At 38.9% G+C, this 25880-nt stretch overlaps 1 protein-coding gene across 1 annotated transcript in view; it reads left to right on the plus strand.

The window, feature by feature from the left end:
• Positions 1–25880, plus strand: part of Sacm1l (SAC1 like phosphatidylinositide phosphatase) — a 58222-nt gene that overhangs the window by 14390 nt on the left and 17952 nt on the right. Inside the window, exons 3-11 of the mRNA XM_032911292.1 lie at positions 999–1073; positions 2733–2860; positions 8437–8586; positions 14069–14128; positions 15695–15728; positions 21226–21327; positions 23735–23820; positions 24732–24818; positions 25273–25341. Of these exons, the coding sequence (XP_032767183.1) occupies positions 999–1073; positions 2733–2860; positions 8437–8586; positions 14069–14128; positions 15695–15728; positions 21226–21327; positions 23735–23820; positions 24732–24818; positions 25273–25341 (791 nt within the window). The remainder of the gene's footprint in view (positions 1–998; positions 1074–2732; positions 2861–8436; positions 8587–14068; positions 14129–15694; positions 15729–21225; positions 21328–23734; positions 23821–24731; positions 24819–25272; positions 25342–25880) is intronic.

Here is a 25880-nt window from a genome sequence, read left to right on the forward strand (position 1 = left end):
TACCATCTTGCCACGCACCCTAGTAGGCTATCCTTGAACTTGACATGTGACTCATCCTAGTTTTCAGACTGGGTAATTATAGAATTATTGTTAAGTCAGTTGAATAATTGAGGACAAGCATGAATGGATCTTGACCATTTTTAGTATTTTATATAGAATTAGTTAATTAGAATTAGAGAATTACTACTCTCACTGAATTTAAGGACCAAGATATTTGTGTTTACAGTAGTGAGATTCTAGGTGACAATAAGTTGAAAGAAAACTGGGGGAAAAAAGCTTAATAAAATAAAGTTTTTCAGCAACATAGCTTAGAACACCTTGTGTTAGAGAGTGACTGCTTTCTTTTACTGTCCCTCAGAGTTCTGTTCTCACATGAGTGAGAGATGAATAGTGGTATTTGAATTTGAATCAACCAAAACAAGCTTGTTTGATATGGAATTCTCCCACCTGCCTTTGGGGCATTGTTTTTTAAACAAAATTACTACAAAATATGTTCTGTGAAACTTACTGGCTGAAAGTTTAACAATTCTGAAATGCATTCTCTAAGATACAATTATATTGAAAAAAATCAAGGTTAGTATATTGTCTTGTTGCCTGCCTGTGAACACTGTTGCTAGACATGGGAGGAGGAAGCCCTTGCTTCCTTTCTTCACTTGACTCTCCAGACGTGGATGGGCAGCTCTACTTCTATGTGAAGGTGGACTCTTGTCTCAAATCCTTACTTCTACTTACTGTTAAAGGATTGATAGTGCTCAGAGTCTGGCAACATTAGAAATTACCCACAACTTCCCTGATGAGGAAACTCAAGTATGTTGTTTTTATACCATCTTCTTTTAATATCACATAAACTTCTTAATGTTCTGCAAAAATGGAGGTCTGATATTAATGAAAAAAATGCTAGTTTTGCTTTTAGAATAAATTGTTTAAATTGATTTATTTGACATTACTTAATCTAGATTTCTATTTTGTTGTTGAACTTTTCTATTCTTTTTTTTAAGTCAAAAAAGATGTTCCCCCTTCTGCTGTTACAAGACCAATATATGGGATAATGGGCACAATCCATCTGGTGGCAGGTAAGAGGAAATAAGCCATGATGAGCAAAGAAAGTAATTAAATGAATAACATTAGATAATGAAAAAGTGTTCCTGTCATTCTTTAGCTAAATCTCCAGGTTAAGTATTTGTCATTAGTTTCTAGAAAATAATATTCTCTAGACAGTTAAATTTATCATCCTGAAGTATTCTTTTTAAAAGAAAGGTTTCACATTCGATTTTATTCTACAGTTGAAAGTTCATAAATTTTCATAAATTTTGAGAACATTTAATGTTTGTTTGTTTGTTTGTTCATTTGTTTGAGACAGGGTTTCTCTGTGTAGTCCTGGCTATCCTGGAAGTTGCTATATAGATTATGCTGATCTGGAATTCGCAGAGATCCTACCTCTGCCTCCCAAGTGCTTGGAGTAAAAGCATACACCACCATGCCTGGCCCATCTAAAATTTTTAATGCATTGATTTGTGAGAGTATGCTAACCTCTCAGCCTTATACTGACGGGACAGCATATGTTATACTGTAGTATTTGGTATGCATTATTAAGAAGGTATTGTTTGACACGTGGTCTTAATCTATAACTGTAGCTGGGTTTGAACTCACTCTATTTTCAAGGGTGGCCTCCAACTCACTATCCTGCCTCTGCCTCCCACATGCTGGGATTATAGGCATGTGCAACAAGGTGCATTTCCATTTGAATTTCATTTTATTGAACTTTTAAAAAGTTTCTCTTTTTTTAATTTCAGTCACAATGTTAGGTGCTGTTACAAAAGATTTCAAATGTTCCTTTTTTTAGTTCACAGTCTAGCGATGGAGGTATACAAGTAATAAGATAATGTAGCAAAGTTTGACAGCTTCTAGGAAAGATTTATATATAGTAAATCTCTGGGCAGGGCGGTTGGAGGTAGAACATGGAACCCAAAGATTATAAAAATCAGTGTGAGAGCTGGGGTTATAGGTTGGTAGTGTTTGCCTGTCATGTGCAAGACCTCAGCTTCTGTTTTCTGTCTCACACAGGAAGGGTGAGGGAACCATGTTAACGATCAGGGTAAAGAGTGGCATATTGTGTTGGGCTGCTGTGATGCTGCTTTCTAACTACTGTTCTTTGTAGGTTCACAGGATCTAGGTAGGTATTCTGCCCCAGCACATTTGCCCACCATTTAGAGTAATAAGGACAAAGGAACGGTGTAGACGGGAGGGGATTGCCCTGCACTAGTCAGCTCTTGTGAATTCTGGTGTTTCAAGGTGCAGGCTGGGAAAACAACGGTGAGCAGAGTCCTCTGTGCCTTGAGAGTGACAGGAGAGGAAAAATATTTTCTCTCTACTCTCTACCAGCTACACTCAATTCTTTGGCTATCAAAAGGTTTGCTTTTATTTTGAGAAAAAGAATTGTCTTTTTAATAGGATTTCTTTTAGAAATGTATATTACTCTATTCATAACCTTTAAGAATGCTTTAAAAAATGGGGCCTTTTATTGGAGGAGCTCAATGCAGTCTTATTTTTCCAGGCTTTAAAGTTTACATACAAGGACTATTTGTGTTTCCTGTTTGTTGTTTTTATGATTGCAGGACTCAAACTCAGGGTCTCACATGCTGAGCCTGAGGCTCTACCAGCTGACCTTAATCCCCAGCCCCATTCCGCATCTTTTTTTTAAACATTTGGCCTTTTCTTTTTCTTTTATTCAGGCAATTATCTTGTTGTCATTACCAAAAAGATGAAAGTAGGTGAATTTTTTAATCATGTAATCTGGAAAGCCACAGATTTTGATGTTCTTTCTTATAAGAAGACAATGTTACACTTAACTGATATTCAGGTAAGACTTTAGTAGTTTCTAATTGCAAAGCTCAAAAATGCCATGCAGTAGGGGGTTGTAAAATGTAGATGGATTTCTTATAAGCCTAGTCATTAAACAACTTGTAAATGAAGTTGTTCTACTATGTTTCTACCTATCCACAAAAATATTCTTTAAGGGGCTGGAGAGATGACTCGGTGGTTAAGAGCACTGGGTGCTCTTCCAAAGGACTCTGGGTGATGATGTACATCTTTAGTCCCAGCACTTGGAAGGCAGAGGCAGACAGATCTCTGAGTTGGAGGCCAGCCTGGTCTACAGAGCGAATTTGAGGACAGTCAGGGAAATACAGAGAAACCTGTCTTGAAAAACCAAAGATAGATAAAAATAAAAGAACTTAATACTCGGCCTTAGCTGAGTATTCACTATAGAAAAATAAAATATTAGATACTTTTAAGATTGTTTTTCATTTCTTTTTTTCTTCCAGAAGAGAGTTTTCTTCACTGTTAATCACATGGGAGACATATATATCGCCACACACACACACACACACACACACACACACACACACACACACACACACACACACGTGAATGAGAGAGAGAGTGTGTGTGTGTGTGTGTACAGAACATGTGCATATATTTTCACATATTCTTCTCTTTGCTCATTTCCTTTCTCCACAGATTCAGTTCCTTGATTTAGTTAACACTACACCCCTAACAACACAGTAAGTGTTAGTGACCATGGCATATGAATTGAAGAAGTAACTTCGCAAACATGAAAGTGCAAACAAACAAAAAGGATAACTCTGAAAGTGATTGAAATTGGACGTAGTGATGCAGTCATGGCGTAGCTTGACTAGGGGAACATGGCAGTCACCAGTCTAGAGACTGGGTACAAAGCCAGAGGTTTTGTTACCCAGTTACATCACAATGGAGTGGCTGTGACAGAAAGGAAGAGCAAATGATAACCACAACACACTTTCTGTTAGAGAAACTGCTAAATTATTATATGTATGGCATTTAGAGTGCAAAAGATAAAGTGCCAAAAACTGCTTTAGACTTAGAAAAGTTGGTAACATTACCAATGACAGAGTAGATATTCTCAATCATAAATTATATGACAAGGAGCAGTATGCAGGCACTGCTCTGGTTTCTTGATACATTTTTTTTGAAGTAATTTTTATGTTTCTGATAGTTTGAGTTATAATCTGAACCCAGCAGTACCTACTACTGGTGTAATGGTACACCCTTGTAATTCCAGCACTCAGAAACTAAGACAGGAGGAGCCAGAGTTCAGGCCCAGCTGAGCTGTATAATGGGGCTCTATGTCAGAAATGGAAATATATTTGCTCATTAAACACAATTGCTAACATTACTTTCACTATTCATTTATAACTTGTAATTGTTGGGGTTCAGGGATTACCACACAGACCATATAGACACTGATTTCAGTTAAGCAAAAATAGTTTATTGAACACATGCCCCAAGGCTGATTGATCAGGTCCACAACAAAGGACTTGTGAACCTAATTGTGGTGCTAGTATGTTCTTAGGGCAGGCTTTTTATAGGAAAAACTAAGTTCAGAAGACAAGGGTGGAGGCAGTACAACATTTTGGCTAACTAAACAAAATATCAGCTGACATTTAGGCTGAGTGGTCCTAAATGAGGTAAGAAGGATAGTGGATGGGTAGTGAACAGGGGGGTTTCATAGCATTGAGATAACACAGCATAAGTGTTGCTGTAAATTTATTTAAATGCTGTCTTTTATCCCACACTAGGTCCGGCACCATAGTGCTCATCATCCTACACATAAGTAATACAGTCATAGTGTTGTGACCTTTCAGTGTCAGCTATGCATAGTTACTTCTGGGAAGCAGTCTGAGAACCTGAACTTACTTTCACCTTGTGAGCAAAATGGAGACTGAATACAAAATGGCTACAGTTATGTTAAAAGGAGAAGGCCTCATTGGCAATAAGAACATCCTTTTTCCTTTTGGTTTTTGAGGCTGTGTTTCTTTGTGTACCCCTGGATGTCTTGGAAATCACTCTGTAGACCAGGCTGGCCTCCAACTCAATGATCTGCCTGCTTTTGCCTTCTGAGTTCTGGAATTAAAGGCGTGTGCATCATCACCACCAGCTGGTTCATGTTTGTCGTTGCGGTTTTGCCTGCATGTATGTGTGTGCACTGCATATGTGCCTGCTGCCTACAGAAGTCAGAAAAAGGCACTGAGTCCCTTGAAAATGGAGTCATGGATGATTGTGAGCTGTGAGAACTGAACCTTAGTCGTCTAGAAGAGCAGCCACTGCTCTTAACTACTGAGCCATCTCTTCTTTCCCAAGAACATTTTTAATATTTTCATAAAGGTTATGGAACATTTTAAAGGTTATAAAACAATCAATTTTTTAGTGGCTTATGTAAAATAATTTGTTATTAATGTTAATATAACATCATGTGGTGGTGCATGCCTTTAATCCCAGCACTTGGGAGGCAGAGGCGGGAGAAGCTCTGAGTTTGAGGCCATCTTGGTCTACAGAGTGAGTTCCAGGACAGCCAAGGCTACCCAGAGAAACCCTGTCTCAACCTCCCACCCCAAAATATACATATATATCATGGTAAATTTTTATACTGTTACAAAGTAAAGATTGATAATACTTATTTCCCAAAGGTATTTTTGCTTGAAATTTGTGTGATACTTTCACAAATTGTATTGCCCTATTCTACCTTTAAATCTCTCTGTGAGTGAGTATGTGCTTGTGCAAGTGTATAAATTGGTAGGTATGTGTCATGGTTGTACATGAAGGGGTCAGAGGACAGTGTTAGGTGTTGGTCCCCACCTTTGTTTGAGGCAGGTCTCTAGTTTGTCTCCACAATCATTGGTCCATGAGCTTTCAGGCATTTTCCTGTTTCCACATTCCATCGTACTGTGGGAGCACTGAGATTATGGATGGCACTGCTGTGCCAGGGTTAGGTGGGTTAGGGATCTGAACTCAGGTCCTCATGCTTGTATGGCAAGCATTATACCCACCCAGCAATAATCTACCAAGCCCCCTACTGAGGTTTTGAAACTTTCTAGAAGTGATGATTGGGGTTGCAAAGTCATACCTCTTCAGAATGCTTGTTTCCAAAGTAATTTACAGTATTTATTCTTTAAAAATGCCCTTCCTACCCATCCCCATTATGTAACTCTGGGTGTCCTAGAACTCGCTGTGTAGATCAGGCTGGCTTCAAACCAACAGAGATTCTGCCTGGAGTGCCTGGATTAAAGCATACATATTTAAAAATGTTTTATACTTGACTCTTCTTTCTTTGCTTGCTTGCTCATTTTGTTGTTGTTGTTGTTTGTGTTTTCTGGTGAGATAGCACCTTACTATGTAGCCATGGCTGGAATAGAACTCAGATCCACCTGCCTCTGCTTTCTGGGCACTAGGATTAAAGTCATGCACCTGTTCCTGACTACCAAGGTTAATATTTTTTTTAATGTTTTGTTTCTTTGTGTGTGAGTCAGTATATTAGGATTACTTATGTTGCTGAAGAGATGGCTCAGTGGTTAAGACCACTGACTGCTCTCCCAGAGGTCCTGAGTTCAATTCCCAGCAACCACATGGTGACTCACAACCATCTCTAATGGGATCTGATGTCCTCTTTTGGTGTGTCTGAAGACAGCTACAGTGTACCTATATACATAAATAAGTAATGCTTTTTTAAAAATTAGGGTTACTTACATAGGCACAAAGGCAGCATACCAGAAAATATCTCTTCCACACCCAACACACATCTTACCTTCAGGGAGGAAGCAAATCGTGTTTGTTTCTACAAGACTTGGCTTTCCAAAACATAGGTCTTACCTGTAAAAACACCAAATCATAGCACTGTCTTACCAAGTAAAACTGTAAAATGTGCTTTTTATACTTTAGAATTTCCTTTTTCCTGATATATTAGTACATTCATTCTCCATGAGAAATAATACTTTAAACAAATAAAAACGAAGCTTAGAGTTCAGTCTTTAAAGCACTTGGCCTTGCCACCATGAGGGCCTGAGTTTGATCCCTAGAACTCCTATAAAAATCCAAACATAGTTACTCATGCAATCCAGTGATGATAGGAGACAGACACAGATGAATTCCTAAGCCTTGTTGACCAAACAGCCTCAACTAATCCATGAATTCCAGGGCTCTAAGAAATTGTTTCTCAATAAAGAGAGATGGTGGGGCCTGGAGAGATGTCTTAGTGGTTAAGAGCACTTGTTGCTCTTGCAGGTGATATGGATTTGGTTCATAACACCCACAGGGTGGCTCACAACTATCCATAACTTTGCTTTCAGGGGATCTGATGCCCTCTTCTGCCACTAGGCTCACACATGGTACACATACACACGTACACACATATACACATACACAGATACACACATACATACACATACATACATACACACATACACACATACATATATACATACAAACACACATACTCATACATTCACACATACATACTCATACATTCACACATACATGCACATACATACACATACAATACATACATATATACATACATATATACACATATACACACATACACACATATACACACATACATATACATACATACATATATACACACATACATATACACATACATACATAACACACATACCTACATGTATGCATGTTTTGCCTCTATATAGATAAAACATCAATACACACAAAATAAATACAAATTATAAAAAAAGATAGATGGTATCCTAAGTAATAACACCCAAGGCTTTTATACCCCCAACCCCCATGCAATGTCATACACACCAATACGTGTACATACACATATGTGTTGTATAAATAAAAGTAACTGTATTCATTATAACTACTTAGGAATATTTTCTTGGACAATTTCTTTGTGACTACTATGTTGTCAAACCATAAAGCTAAATTTTGTGATGTTTACTGCATGTTTTTTGCTTTTGTTATTCTGTGCTCAAATGTGTAGTATATACATTTGTGACATGTAAGTCTACATATTAATCATTTGATGACTACTAAACATTACCAAACCTTGGCAGTTTATTTTTTAAACAATTTTCTTTTTTAAAAGTCAGTATTGTTTTTAACTGGGAAAGCCAGCTAAAATTATAATTCCAAAATACAGGTAATACTTCTTTTACTAGGCTTTCTAATCTTTGTTTAATGAAAAATGATTGTTTTATTTCCTATCTGACCCAAACCAGTGCAATTTTCTGACAGTGAGGCAAGTGCTAATCTCTTGATTTGTGTGTTTCAATGCTAATGAGGATGATGATGGTAACTGCAGGGTAGTGAAGGACAGAGAACCTAAGAAGTGTAGTACACTGAAGTCTGTGTTGTAACCTAAGGTGATGGTGTTTCTTAAAATTACTCTTCTGTTTTAAATAGTTGATACCAAAGGGAGGAAGCTGTACCTGAACCAAGTGTGTTTAGTAACCTGCAGTGTTTGTGGAATATTCCCATGTCTGGCTGAGTGCTTATTTCAGTGATGTTTAGTGGGACTGTTCTTAATTTTACTGTCTTCTCATGCTAATAGATTTCTTTTCAACTGTGACCTGTCTTAAACCCTCCCTTTTCTTCTTACAGTTACAAGATAATAAAACTTTCCTAGCAATGCTAAACCATGTCTTGAGTACGGATGGATTTTACTTTTCAACAACATATGACTTGACCCATACTTTGCAACGGCTATCTAACACGAGTCCAGAATTCCAAGAAATGAGTCTCCTAGAAAGGGTAAGCTGGATCTTCAGGCATTTAATTTATTTTTAGTTGCTTTTAAAAGGGGCATGTCTCTTTCACCCGTAATATTCATATTTTTTCCTCACACCAATGCTCCAGTCCTGGAGATAAACTTAGGGCCTCTTATGTGCGAGGCAAGCACTGTCCCGTTGAACCACATCCCAGCTCTATTTTTATTTCCTCTACTCCTGACTGTATAGAATCTTATGTGTGGCTTTGAAAACAGCATACTTCAACTGTCTTATCACAGGCCTCACTGAGGGCCCTGCCCTGTGTACACAAAGCCAAAATTGAGATAAATTGAGGTAAATACTCAAAAATCTAGTCACACAGATGATTAGATGAAAACTTTTCAGAATGTGTGTGGGCAGAGTTTATAATTTTTCATAAATATTTCCAGGCTATTAAATATAAACTTGGGCGTCAAGTCTTCAAGCTAGAATTGTGTTACGTACATCTGTGATCCCACTGCTCTTAGTTCAGCACTGTTAGCAACATAATTAAGCTTACAAAAATAAAATCAGTGTTCTAATAGACAATGGCCTGTCAACTGTGATGTTTTTAAGTAGAAGAGACAGCAATTTATTGATTTAAGACTCTGAGCCAGTTATGAAGGTACAGGCCTATACTCCCCGCCCTAGAGGTGTACTCTCACTCTCCGTCTCGTTCTGTTCTTACCCTCTCACATCAGGCTCTCACCCCAGGTTGGCCTTGACTTTTGAATCCTCCTACCTTAGCCTTCAATGGGATTACAAAGCCTGGGCCGCAGGCTTGCTAAGATGGGTATGCTTTTAATATTAGACTTTAAATGCCCCCAACTGAGTTTCTGCTGCCTAGGGACGTGGCTTTTTACTGCCTTGGTTTTTTTGTTGCTATCTGTATAACATTGTCAGTCATGGACCATTTTGACTAGTGAAAATGATAAATGTCTCTAATTTAGTATTTTAACTGTGAAGAGTTAAGATTACATTGTAATCAAGTAAAATTGTATGTTGAGTTAGATATAAGGTAAATAATCAAGAAATTTGGGCTTTTAAACAAAAGAGACTGATGCTTTTTAAAACCAATTGCTGTCCTCCTTACATTACATGTCTATCAGACTTCTCTCCTGTCTCTCCTGTGCTTGTTGTATGCCAGGCATATACTACTTAATGGGGACCCAAAATGAAAAACTGAAGCCCTTGTGCTATGGGAAGAGCCTTCAGTATACTTAGGTAATAAATAGTCTAAGCATTTACAGGCAGAGGTGACTGCCACTGGAAACAAGGGTCAAAGCTTAGGGGATCCTGTAGGAAGGGGAGTCTGATTCTGCCTGATAGTGCCAGAGACGGCTCTGCCAAGGAAGGAAGGAAGGAAGGAAGGAAGGAAGGAAGCAAGGAAGGAAGGAAGCAAGGAAGGAAGGAAGGAAGGAAGGGCAGGCAGGCAGGCTGCTTTGGAGCTGAGGCTTATTAGTTAGATGACAGTGGGAGAGGGAAACTTTTGGCAAGGGAGTAAAACAGTTCCCTAAGTTGTAGGAGCTAGAAGCTATCTATTTCTTCTGTGACAGAAAGGGAAATTTTTTTTAATGTTTTTTGGGTTTTTTTTGGACAAGAGCTCATTTTGTAGCTCTGACTGCCCTGATACTCAACTACTAGACCAGGCTGGCCTTTGGCGCACAGAGATCCACTTGCCTGTGCTTCCTGAGTACTGGAGTTAAAGGCGTCTGCTGCTATACCCAGTGAGGGATTTTTTTTTTTTAAGCTAAATAAAAATGTCACTTATAGAGAGCCATAAAACTGATAATTGAAACTTTTATCTTCAGACAACCAAAAATATACATTGAATGGCCAGTGTTTTTTCATAGAGTTAAGGACTTGTCTTTGTTTTGGTTCCTTAAATGTATTTTCCCTACTGTTATTTTATCCTTAAAGGTTTTTATTTCAGCTTCTTAAAGACTTTGATGAAGTCACGTGACAGAATCCTATGGCTTTTTTTTTACTTGCTTCCACTTATAATTCAACAGTAATTTTGTTTTAGCACTGTGCTTTTTATCAACCTGTATTCCAAATAATTCAACTTTCTAGAAATAGCAAGTTATTATTTACATTTCACTGACTTATACTTAGTTCTATAATCATACTGTTATGCAATGATAATGATTAAGTATGGGTAGTACAAACTCATTGGGAACACACACTAAAGGACATGCTACTTCACTGGTCATTATCCCATGGGTCATTCTCTATGGAGTGTAGCTCAGCAAAGTGCTCTCTACTTAGTCCATTTGTTAGGCCGAGTAAACCTAGGTACCTCTATACTTGTGAAGGATTGTTAGACTGCCAGAGGGGAGGTCAGACTTTAAGTAGCAGCTGCCTGATCTCCAGGGAAACCAAGCAAAGATTTGGCTCTGAGGTGGCTGTCACTGAAAAACTGAGTGGATAGCAGAAAGGACATGTGTAGAATTCCTTTACCTCTAAGGAGGTCAGGCAGGAGTGGGCAAGATGGAGTCCATAGCTATACAGTAGCTATAGTGGGTCAAGTGTTGTCCTTGGGTGGCAGTAGTGAAGACAGAGAAATGAGTGTAGACTCTTAGGGTGTTTATTGCTGTGTAGTGACACCATGACCAAGGCAACTTTTATAAAAGACAACATTTAATTGGGACCAAATTACACATTCAGAGGCTCGGTCCATTATTATCAAAGCAGGAAGCATGATGGTGTCCAGACAGGTACAGCAGTGGAGGAGATGAGAATTCTATATCTTATTCCAAAGAGAATCAGAAGATTGTGTCCCACGTTGCTAGGAGGAGAGTCTCAAAGCCCACCCCCACAGTGACACACTTCCTCCAATGAGGCCATGCCTACTCCAAAAAGGCCACACTTCCTAGTAGTGCCACTGCCTGGGCCAAGCATATTCAAAGCACCACATTCCACTCCCTGACCCCCATAGGCTTGTTCAAACACATGAGTCTATGGGGGTGTGTGGAGGGGTCAATCTAAACATCATGCATTATGCAAAATACATTTAGTTTAACTTCAAAAGTCCCCAGTCTATAGCAGTCCCAACAATGTTAAAAGTCCAAAGGTCAAAGTCTCTTCTGAGATTTATTCAATCACTTAGTTGTAATCTACTATAAAGTCAAAATCAAAAAGCATGTCACTTACCTCAAACATTACAGGATATACATTACCATTCCAAAATAACACAGCGAGAAAATATTGGACCAAAGAAGACCAAAATCCAGCTGGGCAAACTCCAGACTCTGCGCCTCCTTGTCTGATGTCCAAGTGCTCTTCAGACCTCCAGCTCCTCTCATCCTTGTTGACTGTGGTAGCAGATCTGGCATTCAGCAGCAACAAACTTACTCTCTGGTTCCACTCCCCATTGGCAGCTTTCCTCAGCAGGTTTCCCACAGCTCTGGCATCTTTAACGTCTTGGGGCCTTCAAGGCAACTTTAGCTTTACAGCTTCTTATTCCAGTGTTTGGGATGCACACATGATCTTCTGGTGCCTCCAAAGGGTTTGGGTCACTTCTTCAGCTTAGCCCTCTGTAGCACTCTAGGCTCTGACTGACTCCACTCCACTGCTGCTTCTATTCTTCGTGATCATCCCTTGGTACTGGCATTTCCAGTTCGCTGCTGCAATCAGGTGCCACCAGTAGCCTCTCATAGGTTCTCTTCATGGTGCCAAGCCTTAACTTCTTTGCAAGACCCCTTCAGTCTTGGGCCATCAAATGCAAATGGATTTCCCTGGCTTCTTTTAGTGCCCAGCCTCAGCTGCTCTTCATGATCCCTTCATGCCTTCAAAACCAGTACCACCTGGGTGACTCTTACACATTACCAAATCCAGCTGCAGCAGGAGGTACAACCTTGACTATCTCTTGTATACAGCTTCTTTGTGTTCTCAGAAAACATTTCTCAAACAATTTCACCTCCATGATGTTGATCTTTTCTTAATCACTGCTAATCCTTAACTCCAGCTAACCAACATCAATTGTTCCAGTCGTCCCTTCTATTCCTGACTAGAAATCCAGAGCCACGTGGCTGAAGCTGCTGAGTTCTGTTGCTTGCTGGGGCCTCCTTGTTCTATCACATTTCTGTTTACCAACTCCTTCCCTTTCTCTGTAGCTTAACCTTGAACTCAAGAGATCTGCATGGCTCTATCTCCTGAATGCTGGGTTTAAGGGAATGTATCACTATGCCTAAACCTGCCTTGCTCTCTACCAGTCTGCCTTGAACTCCGATCCACTTGTCCTCTGTCCTGGGATTAAAGGTATTATACCTGGACCTAAGCTATTCATGGCCACTGTTTCTCAAGATTTGGTTCACAAGTGTGCCCTCCACTTCTGAATTGTAGTTCATTCCATATTAAAAGTCCAAACTATTCTTTGTTCAACTGTAAACACAGACAAAAAGCTTAGCTAGGAGAGAGCTTGCACTGAGATCACCACTCCCTTGATCTCCTAGAACAGAGGATTCAGCTCCATTCTACTTCCTGGTGCCCTTTCATTACTTGAACCACACATTTTGTACTTTTTAAGCTTGTTACACTTGATCAAAATGTTGTTCTTCATGAGAGTTAACCAGAGGACAAAGTCTATGCTGGGTGTTTCTGAGACTTCCTTTGTCAGTGCAATTAGTCTGAATCTCTTCACCTTAGCCTCAGACAGACTTTTTAGAAAGGCAAAAAGCAACCACCTTCTTCACCAGAGTATAACGAAAACAGTCTCTGGGACACATATTGTCATTTTTCTCTTCTGAAAACTCTTAAGCCAGGCTCCCCATTTCAAATCACCTTTAGCACCAATGTCTTCCATATTTGTACTAGGATGGCCCATCAAGCCCCACTTAAAGGCATTCCACTGTTTTCCAAATCCTTATCCCTCCAAATAAAAACATGATTAGGCCTATCATAGCAGTACCCCAGTCTGTGGTACTAACTTCTATCTTAGTTAGGGTTTCTATTGCTGTGAAGAGTCACCATAACCAAGGAAATTCTTATAAAGGATAACATTATCATCAAGGCAGGAAACAGCAGCGTCCAGACAGACATGATACTGGAGGAGCTGAAAGTTCTACAACTTATTCCAAAGGGGACCAGCAGAAGACTGTGTCCCATGTTGCAAAGAGGAGAGTCTCAAAGTCCCACTGTGACACACTTCTTCCAATAAGGGCATGCCTGCTCCAAAAAGGCCACACTTCCTAATAGTGCCACTCCCTGGGCCAAGTATATTTAAACCACCACAAACTCCAAAAGAGATTTAGCTCTTTGCCAGTGATTACCTAGAAAGGTGGGAGAGGATACCCAGAGTTTCTGTGAGTTATAATGCAGAAGGAATGGGAAGAGGAGGAACAGATTTGAAGTGAGATGTGTTCTGTCAGGACATGTCAGAGACAATCATATTGGCCACCAGGTGGAGGCATTGATGGATGTAATTGTCTATCTTAGAATACTTCTCTTGCTGGAGATATTTCATTAAGTTTCAAAACTTCTCTCAGGCAGATCAGCGGTTTGTATGGAACGGGCATCTGCTCAGAGAACTGTCTGCTCAGCCAGAGGTAATGTACTCCAACTCTGCTTCCTTGTCATAATACATGCTTGGATGTGTACTGTAAAATGACTGACCACTCACTGGGGGCGGGTAAATAGTACTAATCTAACTATAACACAGACACTTGACCGTGCTTGCACTCTCTTACAGTTCTGTGCAGAAGTCTAATCTTGTATTGTGACAAGATGTTTGAGAAGTGTTTAGGCTCAGGGGTCAGAACTTTCAGTTCATTGTCTGGTGACTCTTTTGCTTGTGGGCCCTTTTGGTAAGAGAACATCCAGGGAGCATTATTGAGGGAGCAAATTGCTCACCTGATGTAACCAGTCAGCAAAGGGAAATAGGCTAGGGTACCAGTACCTATATAAAGGCTAGCTTTTAATGACTGTCCTTCCTCCACTAGGCTGTACCTTCTAAATTCCAAGAGCTTGTCTGGCCAGTTGCCAAGCTTTTAAAACATAACTTTTTAGGGACACTTAGGGTACAAACCATGATACTTATGAATGGAAGCCTTAAAACTTTTCTTTCTCTAAGACAGCTGGAACATGGCCTGAAAACACAGATTTAGATTATTCCAAATTCCATGTTTCAACGTTGAAGCAGTTTCATGAAGTTTTTATAGTTTTATAGTATAATGAAAAGTCATAAATCAAGGCAAATTTAAAATCTGTTGGTGCATACACCAAAAGGGAGTTACACAAAACAGCAGGAAGCTTTTCTATAGACCCGAGGTGCTGTCCGATGGCATTCTTAGCTTTCAGGTTAGGGGAAGCTAGTGACCTGTTAAGTTCATAGATCCCAGTTTTAAAAAATCTATTAATCAGAAAATGTCAGTTCTGGCACAGATTTGTTCCAGAGGCTAGGACTAGCCTAAGACAAGGTAAGTAGCTTCTGTACGTGTAACAGTCCAGTCTCTCCAGAGAATGCAGTTCTAATCAGTCAGCCAAACACAGCTTCTATTCACAGTCCTTACGCCAGGTGGAAACTCCCTAACTCACTACCAGCCTTCATTGCTATACCAAAGAGGTAGAGCATATACAAATTTACATTATATTTGTAGGAATGTTTTGTTTTCTGCCCTTTGCTATCCCCCTCCCCCTGCCCCGAGACAGACAGACAGACACACGCGCGCGCGCATGCGCGCGCGCACACACACACTTTGGTAGTTGGGATTAGAAATCATTAGCATGGTCAGTGTTTCTAGTAGAAGAGTTATAGGCAAAGACTTTAGAAGCTTCATGTAGTTTTATTGGTGTTTATCTGTGACCATTTAAACTCTAATAGATTACACTGCCTTCTTATCTGCAACATTACAGACATTTCCTCAACATTAAAAGCTACATATATTTTCACTTCATGACTGTGTATGATTGATTGCCTGTGGTGCTGCTGGTTTATTATTTAAGGTGTGCTAAATTTTATTGTTTGTTTGATTGGTTTCTCTAGCTGGCCTCAAATTCACAGAAGTCTGCCTCCCAGGTGCTAAGAATAAGGGCATGTGCTGCCACCACCACCTGGTTGGTGGGTTGGTGGGTTGGTGGGTTGGTCCTGAATACACTGTGTATCTTCTTTCTAGGTCCATCGGTTTGCTCTTCCAGTGTTGCATGGCTGTATCCTTATCTGAAAGTTTTACACCTTAGTTTCTACAGTCTTTGTTTACATTTTATTTTACATGTTTGAATATTAAAAATGTTTAAATTTCAGGACAGATGCAGAGTCTCAAACGTGATGTGGGATGACTATTTCAGTATTATTAGATATTGCTGTTCCTGTACAAATGTAAAACCTAGCACAGATGTAAACAGCTCCTCCCCCTTTTAGATTTTTGTCCTCTGCAGAATAAATCGCCATGTTTTGCTCAAGAGCTTAGGGGCTGATAGCTTTAAAAGAAAGATGTATACTGCATCTTATTCTTTTGGAACAGTGAATTACACAAGAGTAGAGTGAACCTACTTAAATGATGCCTTTCCTTAGTGTTAAAAGAAATCAGATTAAGAACTATAGTCAACACCAACTTGAAAAAATTTTAAATTATCATTCGAAGAATGCTAAAAATATGAAAGTAGAGTATAAAGAATATCACTTGGAAAATTAAAGTGTAATACAAAACAAATGTTAGTTATCTAGTTGTAGATTCATTTTAAGAACACATTCTAATCAGAGACATCATAATAAAGTAGGAACTCCCAGTGAATCGGCTCCTGAAGGAAGTTGCAGAGTGTGCTAATGAGTGGTCCAGTCAGGATCCTGTGTGTGAGTCAGCATTGTGCCAAGTACAGTGATGATGTTTACTGACGTCACAGTCAGGTTTATTTGTTCGTTATGTTACCATAACATTTTTATTCATGTATCTGTCTCTGTATCTATCTATTTTGGGGGTTTTCAAGACAGGGTTTCTCTGTGTAAAAGCTGTAGCTGTCTTGGAGCTCACTTTGTTGAACAGTCTGGCCTCAAACTCGCCTACTCCTACCTCCCAAGTTCTGGGATTAATGGCGTGTGCCACCACTCCTGGCAGATTTTTTTTTTATCGTGTCAAGCCAGGAGAGGAAGAGAGGAGAGAGAGAGAGAGAGAGAGAGAGAGAGAGAGAGAGAGAGAGAGAGAGAGAGAGAGAGAGAGAGAGAGAGGGAGAGCAGAGAGAAAGAGAGAGAGAGAGGAGAGAGAGAGAGGGGGGAGAGGGAGAGGAGGGAGGAAGAGCGGAAGGAAGAGTGAGAGTGAGGAAGAAGAGATTTTTTTATTTTGTTTGTTTTGTTTTGTTTTTGCAGATTTTCATATTATTAAGAAAAGTAATGACATATTTTTCATAGTTACAGGGAAATGAAAAAGTCAGAAGAATCTCAGGGTAAAAGCTCTTGTTCATTCTGTTGTCTTCAATCCTTTTAGGCTGTGTCCTCCTTTCCCCTTCCCTCCCCTTGCTCTCCCCTTTCTTTTCTTCTCCTCCCCTTCCCTTCCTCTTTCCCTCCCCTTCCCTTCCTCCCCTTTCCTTTTCTATTTTCCCTCCCTTCCTTTCTCCTTCTCTTCTGTACCTTCCTTCCCTTCCCTTCCTCACTTTCCCCTTTACCATCCACCCTCCCACCCCTTTCCTCCTCTCCTCTCCCCTCCCTCCTTTCTCGTATATAGATCTCATGTGTCCCAGACCAGCCCCAAACCCACTATGTAACCAAGTATGGCCTTGAACTTAGCATCCTTGTGTGTCTGCCTCCCAAGCACTAGGATTACAAGCCTTCTGCATGCTAGCCAGACAAGTATATTCTACATCTTCAGTCTTACTTCTGCCCTACCCTCCACCCAGTTTTTAAGTTCTCCTAAGAATAAAATAAGAACAAGTGTGTTTTAAGTAGTTTTTCAAGGATTTGGGCCAATTGTTTCTACTTTGTTTTGTTTTTAAAATGAGATTATAAATGGACAGATAATAAAAAAGATCATAGGCTTGTTTTCTAGACTGCTTTATAAATAGCTTACCTATTTAGTGTTGACTTTAAAGCTTAAAATAGACTTTTCTTTAATGAAGTTTGTTAACTAGGAATGTATTTCTGGGTTTCATATGTACAAGTACATCTGAGTAGAGTGTGCTGTAGATGGAGAGATGTGTTTATGAGGAACTTACTTGAGATTACTTAGGGCTCTATAGACCATAGAAGGATTGTAACGTTTACCTCACATGTGAGTAGAGGTTCTGTAGAGGATTGGCATACTCAGATAGCACCACTCTGTTGTTAGTAGTAGGCCAGGTATGAACCACGTGTGAGACAAGATCATGCCAGTGAGAGGAAGGCATCAGTATTGGCAGGTAGGTAACTGGAAAACTGAGCTCACTAGCTTTGCTAATTATATTTGGAATATGAAAGATATTGGGGAACCTGTGAGGTTCTTCCGTTAAGTGGAAGGAAACCATCCATGGAGATGGGGAAGTCTGAGGTAGGGAAGGAGAAAACTATCATTTATTTGTTAAGCTCAGCATTTCTGTAGATGGGCAAGTGAAGATGTGAGGGAGGATCCGGATTAATAGAATTGGAGGTGAGGAAAAAGTTCACACTAGAACCATACTTTCTTTTTGTTTTATTGAATATGTATATAGGGGCGCATATTCATGATGATGTATGTATAGAGTTCAAAGGACAACTTCAGGTACCTGGTTTGTTGTTTCCACTATGTGGATCCTGGGATGGAGCTCATGCTGTTTAGCAAGCACTGTAATCCATTTGAGTCATCTTTCTGGGCTTATAGGTATAAATATGTGGGTGGTCAGGGTGGGCGGCTGGCCGGCCTGCCTGCCTGCCTGCCTTCCATCTTTCCTTTCTTCCATCATTGGTTGAGTTTGTGTGTGCATGTGCATACTTTGGAGGTCAGAGGACAATTTTCAGGAGTCTGTTCTCTCCTTCTACCTTGTAGGTTCCAGGGATTGATTGAACTTGGATCCTTAGGCTTGGCGCTTTATCTGCTGAGCCATCTCATCAGCCCTTAGATGGCACTTCAGTCCATGAAATGAGATGGGATTATTAAAGGGAGATAGAAATGTAGATAGAAAACAAGCCTAGAGAAAGAGAGTATACCATCAGCATAGTGAGAAAATGCTAGAGCCATGTACTGTATGGCCTCAGGATAAGGATCTTCTAAAAATGAACCACAGTGAGTAAATTGAAAGGGCAGATTGCAGAGTTGCTTCAGGTTTTGTCTGTACAGCATAGACCAGTGAGGGAAAGTAAAAGCAAGTGAGAGCAGTGTCCTGGAAGCAAGTGAAGACAGGTGATTCCAAGAACAGTGACAGCTGCTGAGACATGTTAGTGGTTCAATATGACAACTCAGGAAGGAGGTTATGTTCTGTTTCCGTCCTCCTTCTCCAAATGAGGAAATTAACAAATTCTGCTAAGAAGGTTTTAGAGAAGTTGGGAGTGGTAAACGTGGATACTGGAGGCTTACAGATTCGTTTTTTTTTTTCTTGGATATTTTATGTATTACATTTCAGATGATATCCCCTTCTCCCCTCTCCCATACCTCCTCCCTGTGCTTCTATGAGGATGTTCCACTCCCACCACACCCTGGCATTCCCCTACACTGGGGAAATAAGCCTTCACAGGACCAAGGGCTTTTCCTCCTATTGATGCTGGACAATGCCATCCTCTGCTACATATGCTGCTGGAGCCATGGGTCCCTCCATGTGTACTCATTGGTTGGTGGTTTATTCCCTGGGAGCTCTGGTGGGGTCTGGTTGGTTGATATTCTTGTTCTTCCTATGGTGTTGCAAACCCCTTCAGCTCCTTCTGTCTTTTCTCTTAACTCCTCCATTGGGGTCCCCTTATTCAGTCCAGTGGTTAGCCGCAAGCATCCTCATCTGTATCAGTAGGGCTCTGGCAGAGCCTCTCAGGAGACACCCATATCTGGCTCCTGTCAGCAAGCACTTCTTAACATCAGTGACTCACAGATTCTTATCATGCTTTATGATGAGTGAGTCAAATTATATTAAGAAAAAGATGTTACATAAGCATACAACAGTAGGGCAAACCTAAACAAGTGAGCAAAGGTAAATGATATGACACAGTGAAACAGCAAAACTTGTTACCCTCTTATTGCTTCCCTGAGTTGGTAAAGAGGATAAGCTAAAATACTTCCCAAGTCCATTGACATTTCTCCATAGTATCAGATGGTGGATATAATTTGATCCATGCTCACACACTTACACAAAGAGATGTTTGTTGAAACTCTGGTTATGACAGCCTAAGCCAGAAATAACCAAAACCAACTTGATGTCTGTCCACAGCAGAACAGATGACTAAAGTAGTACATTCTTTCTGCTGTGTTGCATATCTGTATTCTCAGCCCTATGTAGACTGAGGGGAGAAGGCTAACAGTTTGAAGCCAGGCTGAATCATAGTGAGACTTTGTCTGAACTAGACACCCCCATCTCACACACACACACACACACACACACACACACACACACACACGCAACCAACCAGTAGTATATTTATGAAGAGGATGATTAAATACTATAATAGTGGATGAACCTCAGAAACATGCAGAGCATGAGAGGCCACAGGAATACCTACACTGTAATACCTTTCATACAAAAAGGTAAAAAGCTACATTGTGTAGTGGTAAAACGACAGCCAAGCAAGGGAAAGAAGTGAGTGCTCACTTCACAGTGGCCATAAGAATCCGATGGAGAGAGCTCAGCATGCTGCAGAGACGCACTTGTGTGCAAAGGTTTTATTTTGATCAAATAGATTTGACTTAAAAGCCACCATTTTAATCAGGTCTCATTGTACAGTTCAGTCACTGGTATTGAAGAAATGATTTGGAGAAATCCCAGGCTGACCTTGAACTCTGCTTCTGAATATGATCTTGAACCTTGTTTCTCTGAGTGCTGAGATCCCACGATTGCATCAGTACATCTGGGTTACGTCATGCGGGGATCAGACCCAGGTCTTCATGCATGTTAGAAAGCACTCTACCATCTTACTTTTTTTGCATTAATTTTTTTCCAGTTTTAGGTTCACTTTTACATTTCAGAGAAAAAGCAGTTATAATTTGTTTCTAGATTAATATTTTGATCTGTAAATATTCATATACATGTATATGCAGGTCTACATATACAAGTATAATTATATATATTTTATATTTTTCTTTATAATAGCTTGGTGTTTTTTCTTTCATTTAATTTTTAAGGTTTTACTTTTTGCAGTGCAAAGGATCGAACTCGGGGCTGAGCTATGCTCCTAGTTCCTATTCTGTATTCCATTTCTTACTTGAAGATTAATTTCTTTCATCAGATTCCTGGTTTTCATTCAGGATAGGGTTTTAGTTATATCATTGATACTTAGTTTTATACTTTTAGAAAATAGTTGAAGATATCAGGGAAAGGAAAAAATTAAATAGAAAACACTAGAGAAGTTTTTAAATATTCTGTCCACATGTCATTGTAGGAGAACTGACTTGACAGATTTCACAGTTGGAAATGAGGATCCTCAGAGTTTGGAAGTAGTCATGATGAACCAAAAAGACTTGCATATTCTTTTTTATTTCCTCCTGAAGACAATTCATTCCTGTTAAATAGATTTGTATTGATTCTGGAAATATTTCTATGTTACGTTTTTCTTAATATAGTTAAGTTATTACTATGCATTCATGTTCTATTAACGGGAAATATTTTGATTGGATTCTCATCTCCCGGAGGAGTTGTTTCAGAGCCGGTGTGCGTTATTATGTGAGAGGTAAGAATCATTTCATGTCAGCACAATTGGGCCATATCTGCTATTGTTTAGTTGCCTTAAATGACTTACCCTTGACCTTTTATATCTTGTGTTATTTGATGCCCCTGCTAACATCCCCTCTCACTGTAATTAGTAGGTCTTCTGTGCTTCTCTCTAGCTATATAATTAATTTGAAATGTTAACATGGCTTGTGGCCCATTAACTGTCTAAGAACATGTTTATTGTGTGTCTGAAAGTGTGCTGACATTCGGTAATAACATTCAGACCAGGTAGTATTTCTCTTACTATTCTTGGTTTCATTGCTTGTATAAAAGTAGACATTTTACTTTATGACGTCAGTTTGTAAATTTTTTTTTTTACATTTTGAGTATCCTATAGGCTGTGCACTAAAAGTATGCTAATTTGCTCAAACCAAACTACTATATGTATTAGAGTTACTGTGATTATGAAGATTCCCCAGCATTCATTTTGCTTTCATCCACACTGTATCAGAAATTTGTCGTATCACTATTCAACAAATAACTCTAATTTTGAGCCCAGAATGTTATATAGTAAATATCTTATTAATCTTATTACAGATGCTATAGTACCACTAAAAAGCCACTAAGAATGGTCTCAACCAAATTAGAGTTAGTATCTCCTTAACTACATATTCTCGAATTGTTAAGCATTGAATACATATTTTAAATATGAATTTTATTTTTAAACTGATGGAAAATTTCCACTTAATTTGCTTGGTTCTTTGGGGGGGGTTTCTTGTTGTCGTTGTTTTGATTTTATTGGGTTTTTTTTTCCTTTCAAGTCAGGGTTTCTGTGTGTAGCTTTTGACTGTCCTGGAACTCGATTTGTAGATAAGGTTGTTCTCAAACTCACAGAGCTCTCTACCTGTCCCTGTCTTTTGAGTGCTAGGATTAAAGACATGTACCATTACTGCCTGCCTTCCTCTTGGTTCTTATTCCTCTGTCAGATGATCAGATATTAATTTCTTGTTTATATAACTCTAGAACTTTTTATATTAATACAGGTATGTTTTCTTCCTTTTATATAGACAGTGGTTATATTTTATACATGTTTTCCTACATCTTGTTTTTTTTTTAATTAATAACTTTGGAAGCTTTTAATAATATCTTCCTCTTTCCTCTCTTTCACTTCTTTCTCTTTTTAAAATAACTGGTAACAAGATGCTTGTTCCTTAATGGGAATTGTGGAAGGTGTCTTAGTCAGTGTTCTATTGCTGTGAAGAGACACCATGACCACAGCAACTCTTATAAAAAGAAAACATTTAATTTGGACTTGCTTACAGTTTCAGAGGTTCAGTCCATTACGTCATGGTGACATGCAGTCAGACATGGTACTGGAGAAGTAGTTGAGAGTTCTGCATCCAGATTGACAGGTGGTAGAAGAGGAGAGACACTGGGACCGGCTTAGGCTTTTGAAACCCTAAAGCTCCTCTTCTTGTATCCTGAAGTGACACACTTTCCCTAAGTCTATACCTACTCCAGCAAGGTCATACCTAAACTCCTCACGCATCGCCATTCCCTGATTGCCTATGGAGAGCATTTCTCATTCAAACACCACAGAAGAACAAATGTAGCTGTGCTTCTGAAAGTACTGCACACTGAGAAGCGGCACCATTGCCAGTGTAGCTCAGACAGCTGCGTCCTTCTCATTATTTACCAATGCGTAGCTCAGATCAACTGATAATGACAACTCAGACGCTTTTTTTGAGAAATGTCAGAGAAAAAGGGATGTTTTAAATATTGGGAATTTAAAAATCTATTGATTTCTTCCTGGTGATTTGGAAATCTGAGTCAGGGCTACCTTGAAAATTGCTTTTGCTTAGCAACAATAAATTATGTAAACAAGCTAGAAGGAAATACTTCAGCTATCAGAAGTGCCTAAGCAGTGAAGAGTCTCTGGTAATGACATTAAATGGCTTTTCAAACTAGGTTTGGTGGACATGTTCATGGTCATGTGGTAAGGATCACACACAATTTTTCATTTGATATTTAAATGTCTTCTGAGGCACTCTGTGTTACAACTAAGAACTGCCGATGCAGTGAGCCATGCTGTCATTTAGTGATATGTTATTATAAAGTATAATTACAAAAAAGGATAGCTTTAACTATTCAACTAGGATTTGTAGGCATACTTAACTTTCTTTTCTTCAAAAGGAAGTGGTTTTGAGGATATATAGTAAGAAAAATACCAACAAGCTTTATGTTTATATAAATAAATCTTGACTACTTTTTAAGCCTGTTTGAGCTTTTATAGTTTCCTGATGGTGTACTAACCATTTATTTGAACTTAGTCTTATAAATACCCATTGATGTGAACTTAGTGACAATTATAAAGTTATCTTGAGTTAATGATTTTTTATATATATTTCTTTTGTACCAAATATTAGGAATTGATTCTGAAGGCCACGCAGCTAACTTTGTAGAAACAGAACAGATTGTGCACTACAGTGGGAACAGGGCTTCATTTGTACAGGCAAGTATGTCTGTCTGATGGTCATCCAGTTGGCCTATTCTACTTGATCTTTATTTTTCTTATTCCCCTTTCTTTTTCTTTTTCTTTTTTCCTTCTTCTCTTCTTCACTTCCTCCTCCTCTTCAGGCTTTTTGAAAGAGGGTCTCATGTAGTACTGGCTGACCTTAAACTTACTGTATAATGGGCTATATGACTTTGAACTCCTGATCCTTCTGTGTCCATAATTCTGAAGCTAGCATTACATGTGTTTACTGCCAGGCCAGTCTTCCTTCTTTCTTAAGTACTAACTTTATGTAAATGTGGAAAAAGTTCAGCTAATCAGAGGGTTGGTTGTTAATCTGGCACTGTCTTATGGAGAAGAAAGTGTCAGGTTTATGGAAGTTTAGCAGTCCCTAACCAGGGTGATAATGATGGAACAAGCAGACAGTAAGGCTTTGCCTGCCTTCCTCAGTCCTACTCACCTGTTGCCTCTGGTAAAGTTGCGCAGTATTTCCTACTCCAGAGTGTCAGTGGTTAAGCAAATCCAGATCTTCATAAATACATTCCTTTGAGAATGAGTAAAGCAATTTTCTACTTTTTCATATTGCCAAACTATATAATGTATATATAACTTATTAATTTTTATGGATAGATAAATGTTTTAGAACTAAGGAGTGCACAGAACTTTCTGTTGTACAAGCACCACTTGTGTAACACTGGGAAGGGAAAGTGCTTTTTAAGCATATGTCCATAAGACAAGAACTGTATGTATGTACGTGTATATTTGTTGAGGGAGGGTCTCTCTGTTGTCCTGTAGCTCCTAGATTGTCGTTTTTCTTTGCAAAGCTGTTAATATATGTTCTGCTTTCAATAATTAGGTTGAGAAAACTAGTTTGTGTATCTTTCTTTTCACATTTCTTCCTTTACTTTCAGACTCGAGGATCAATACCTGTTTTCTGGTCACAAAGACCAAATCTAAAGTACAAACCAGATCCACAGATCAACAAAGTAGCAAATCACGTATGTATCTTCCTGAATTTTTCCACTGGTTAAAATAGAACCCAAGTTGTTTTTAGAACATATATTTGTTCCCCACAAGTCAGAATTCAACATCTTCAAGGCCCTTCTCCTGGGCTGTAGGACAAACTGCCTCAGGAACATGTTACAAGTACTAGAATGAAGTCTCACTGAGGGACATGACAGATTGGCATTGGGCAGATCTCGGTGAAGTCTATAGAATGGAGTGCATCTGTCAGAAGTTGTCTTCAGAACTCAATCGTGATACTGTAGTGCAGCATACAATGGCTGTGACAGCCAGTTACCTATCTATGGTGTTTCCACCATCCAGAAAGAATAGTCCTCACCCTGACATTCTCTTAAGTATAGAACTGGGATGGTTAAGGTGGTATTTTGTTTTAAAAAAGGTAATCATATAATATAGTTTAATAAATTATATACCTTTTGTTTCTTCTAGATGGATGGTTTCCAAAGGCATTTTGATTCACAAGTAATTATTTATGGAAAGCAAGTAATAATTAATCTGGTAAGTTTGAATGTTTTGGGGGATGGGCAACAAAATAAAAACTTTAACAGGAAAATTAATTTTAAATTAATTCTTCTATAACTTTTTATCATACCAAACAGAAACTTTGATCTTAATAGCTCCTAGTAATTCCTTTTTACTTTACTCTCCAGTCCTTCTGAATTTGTCTGTTTATGTTTCTCATATATATATAGAATCATACAATATTTGTCTTCTGTGTACTTGCTTCATTTAGTATAACATTTTAAAGGTTCATCCATATTCATCAGAATTGCATTACTAAAGACAGAATAATATTGTAGGCATATAAGACTGTTTTAAATCTATTCATGAATTAACATACATTTGCTTTATTTCTACCTTTTGGTTATTATTAATGAGTTAAAGAACATAATGAAGTTTAAAGAAAAGTGGTACTAATTCTTATTAAATCCCTAAACTTGGTTAGTTAAATCGATTAGTGGAGCCATTTGGTCTGAGGCTTTTCTTTAACCCTGATTCAGACTCCTTCCTACTTACTGGTCTGTTTAGATTTTTCT

This window comes from Rattus rattus, chromosome 8 (assembly GCF_011064425.1).
Source record: "Rattus rattus isolate New Zealand chromosome 8, Rrattus_CSIRO_v1, whole genome shotgun sequence".
Taxonomy (NCBI): domain Eukaryota; kingdom Metazoa; phylum Chordata; class Mammalia; order Rodentia; family Muridae; genus Rattus; species Rattus rattus.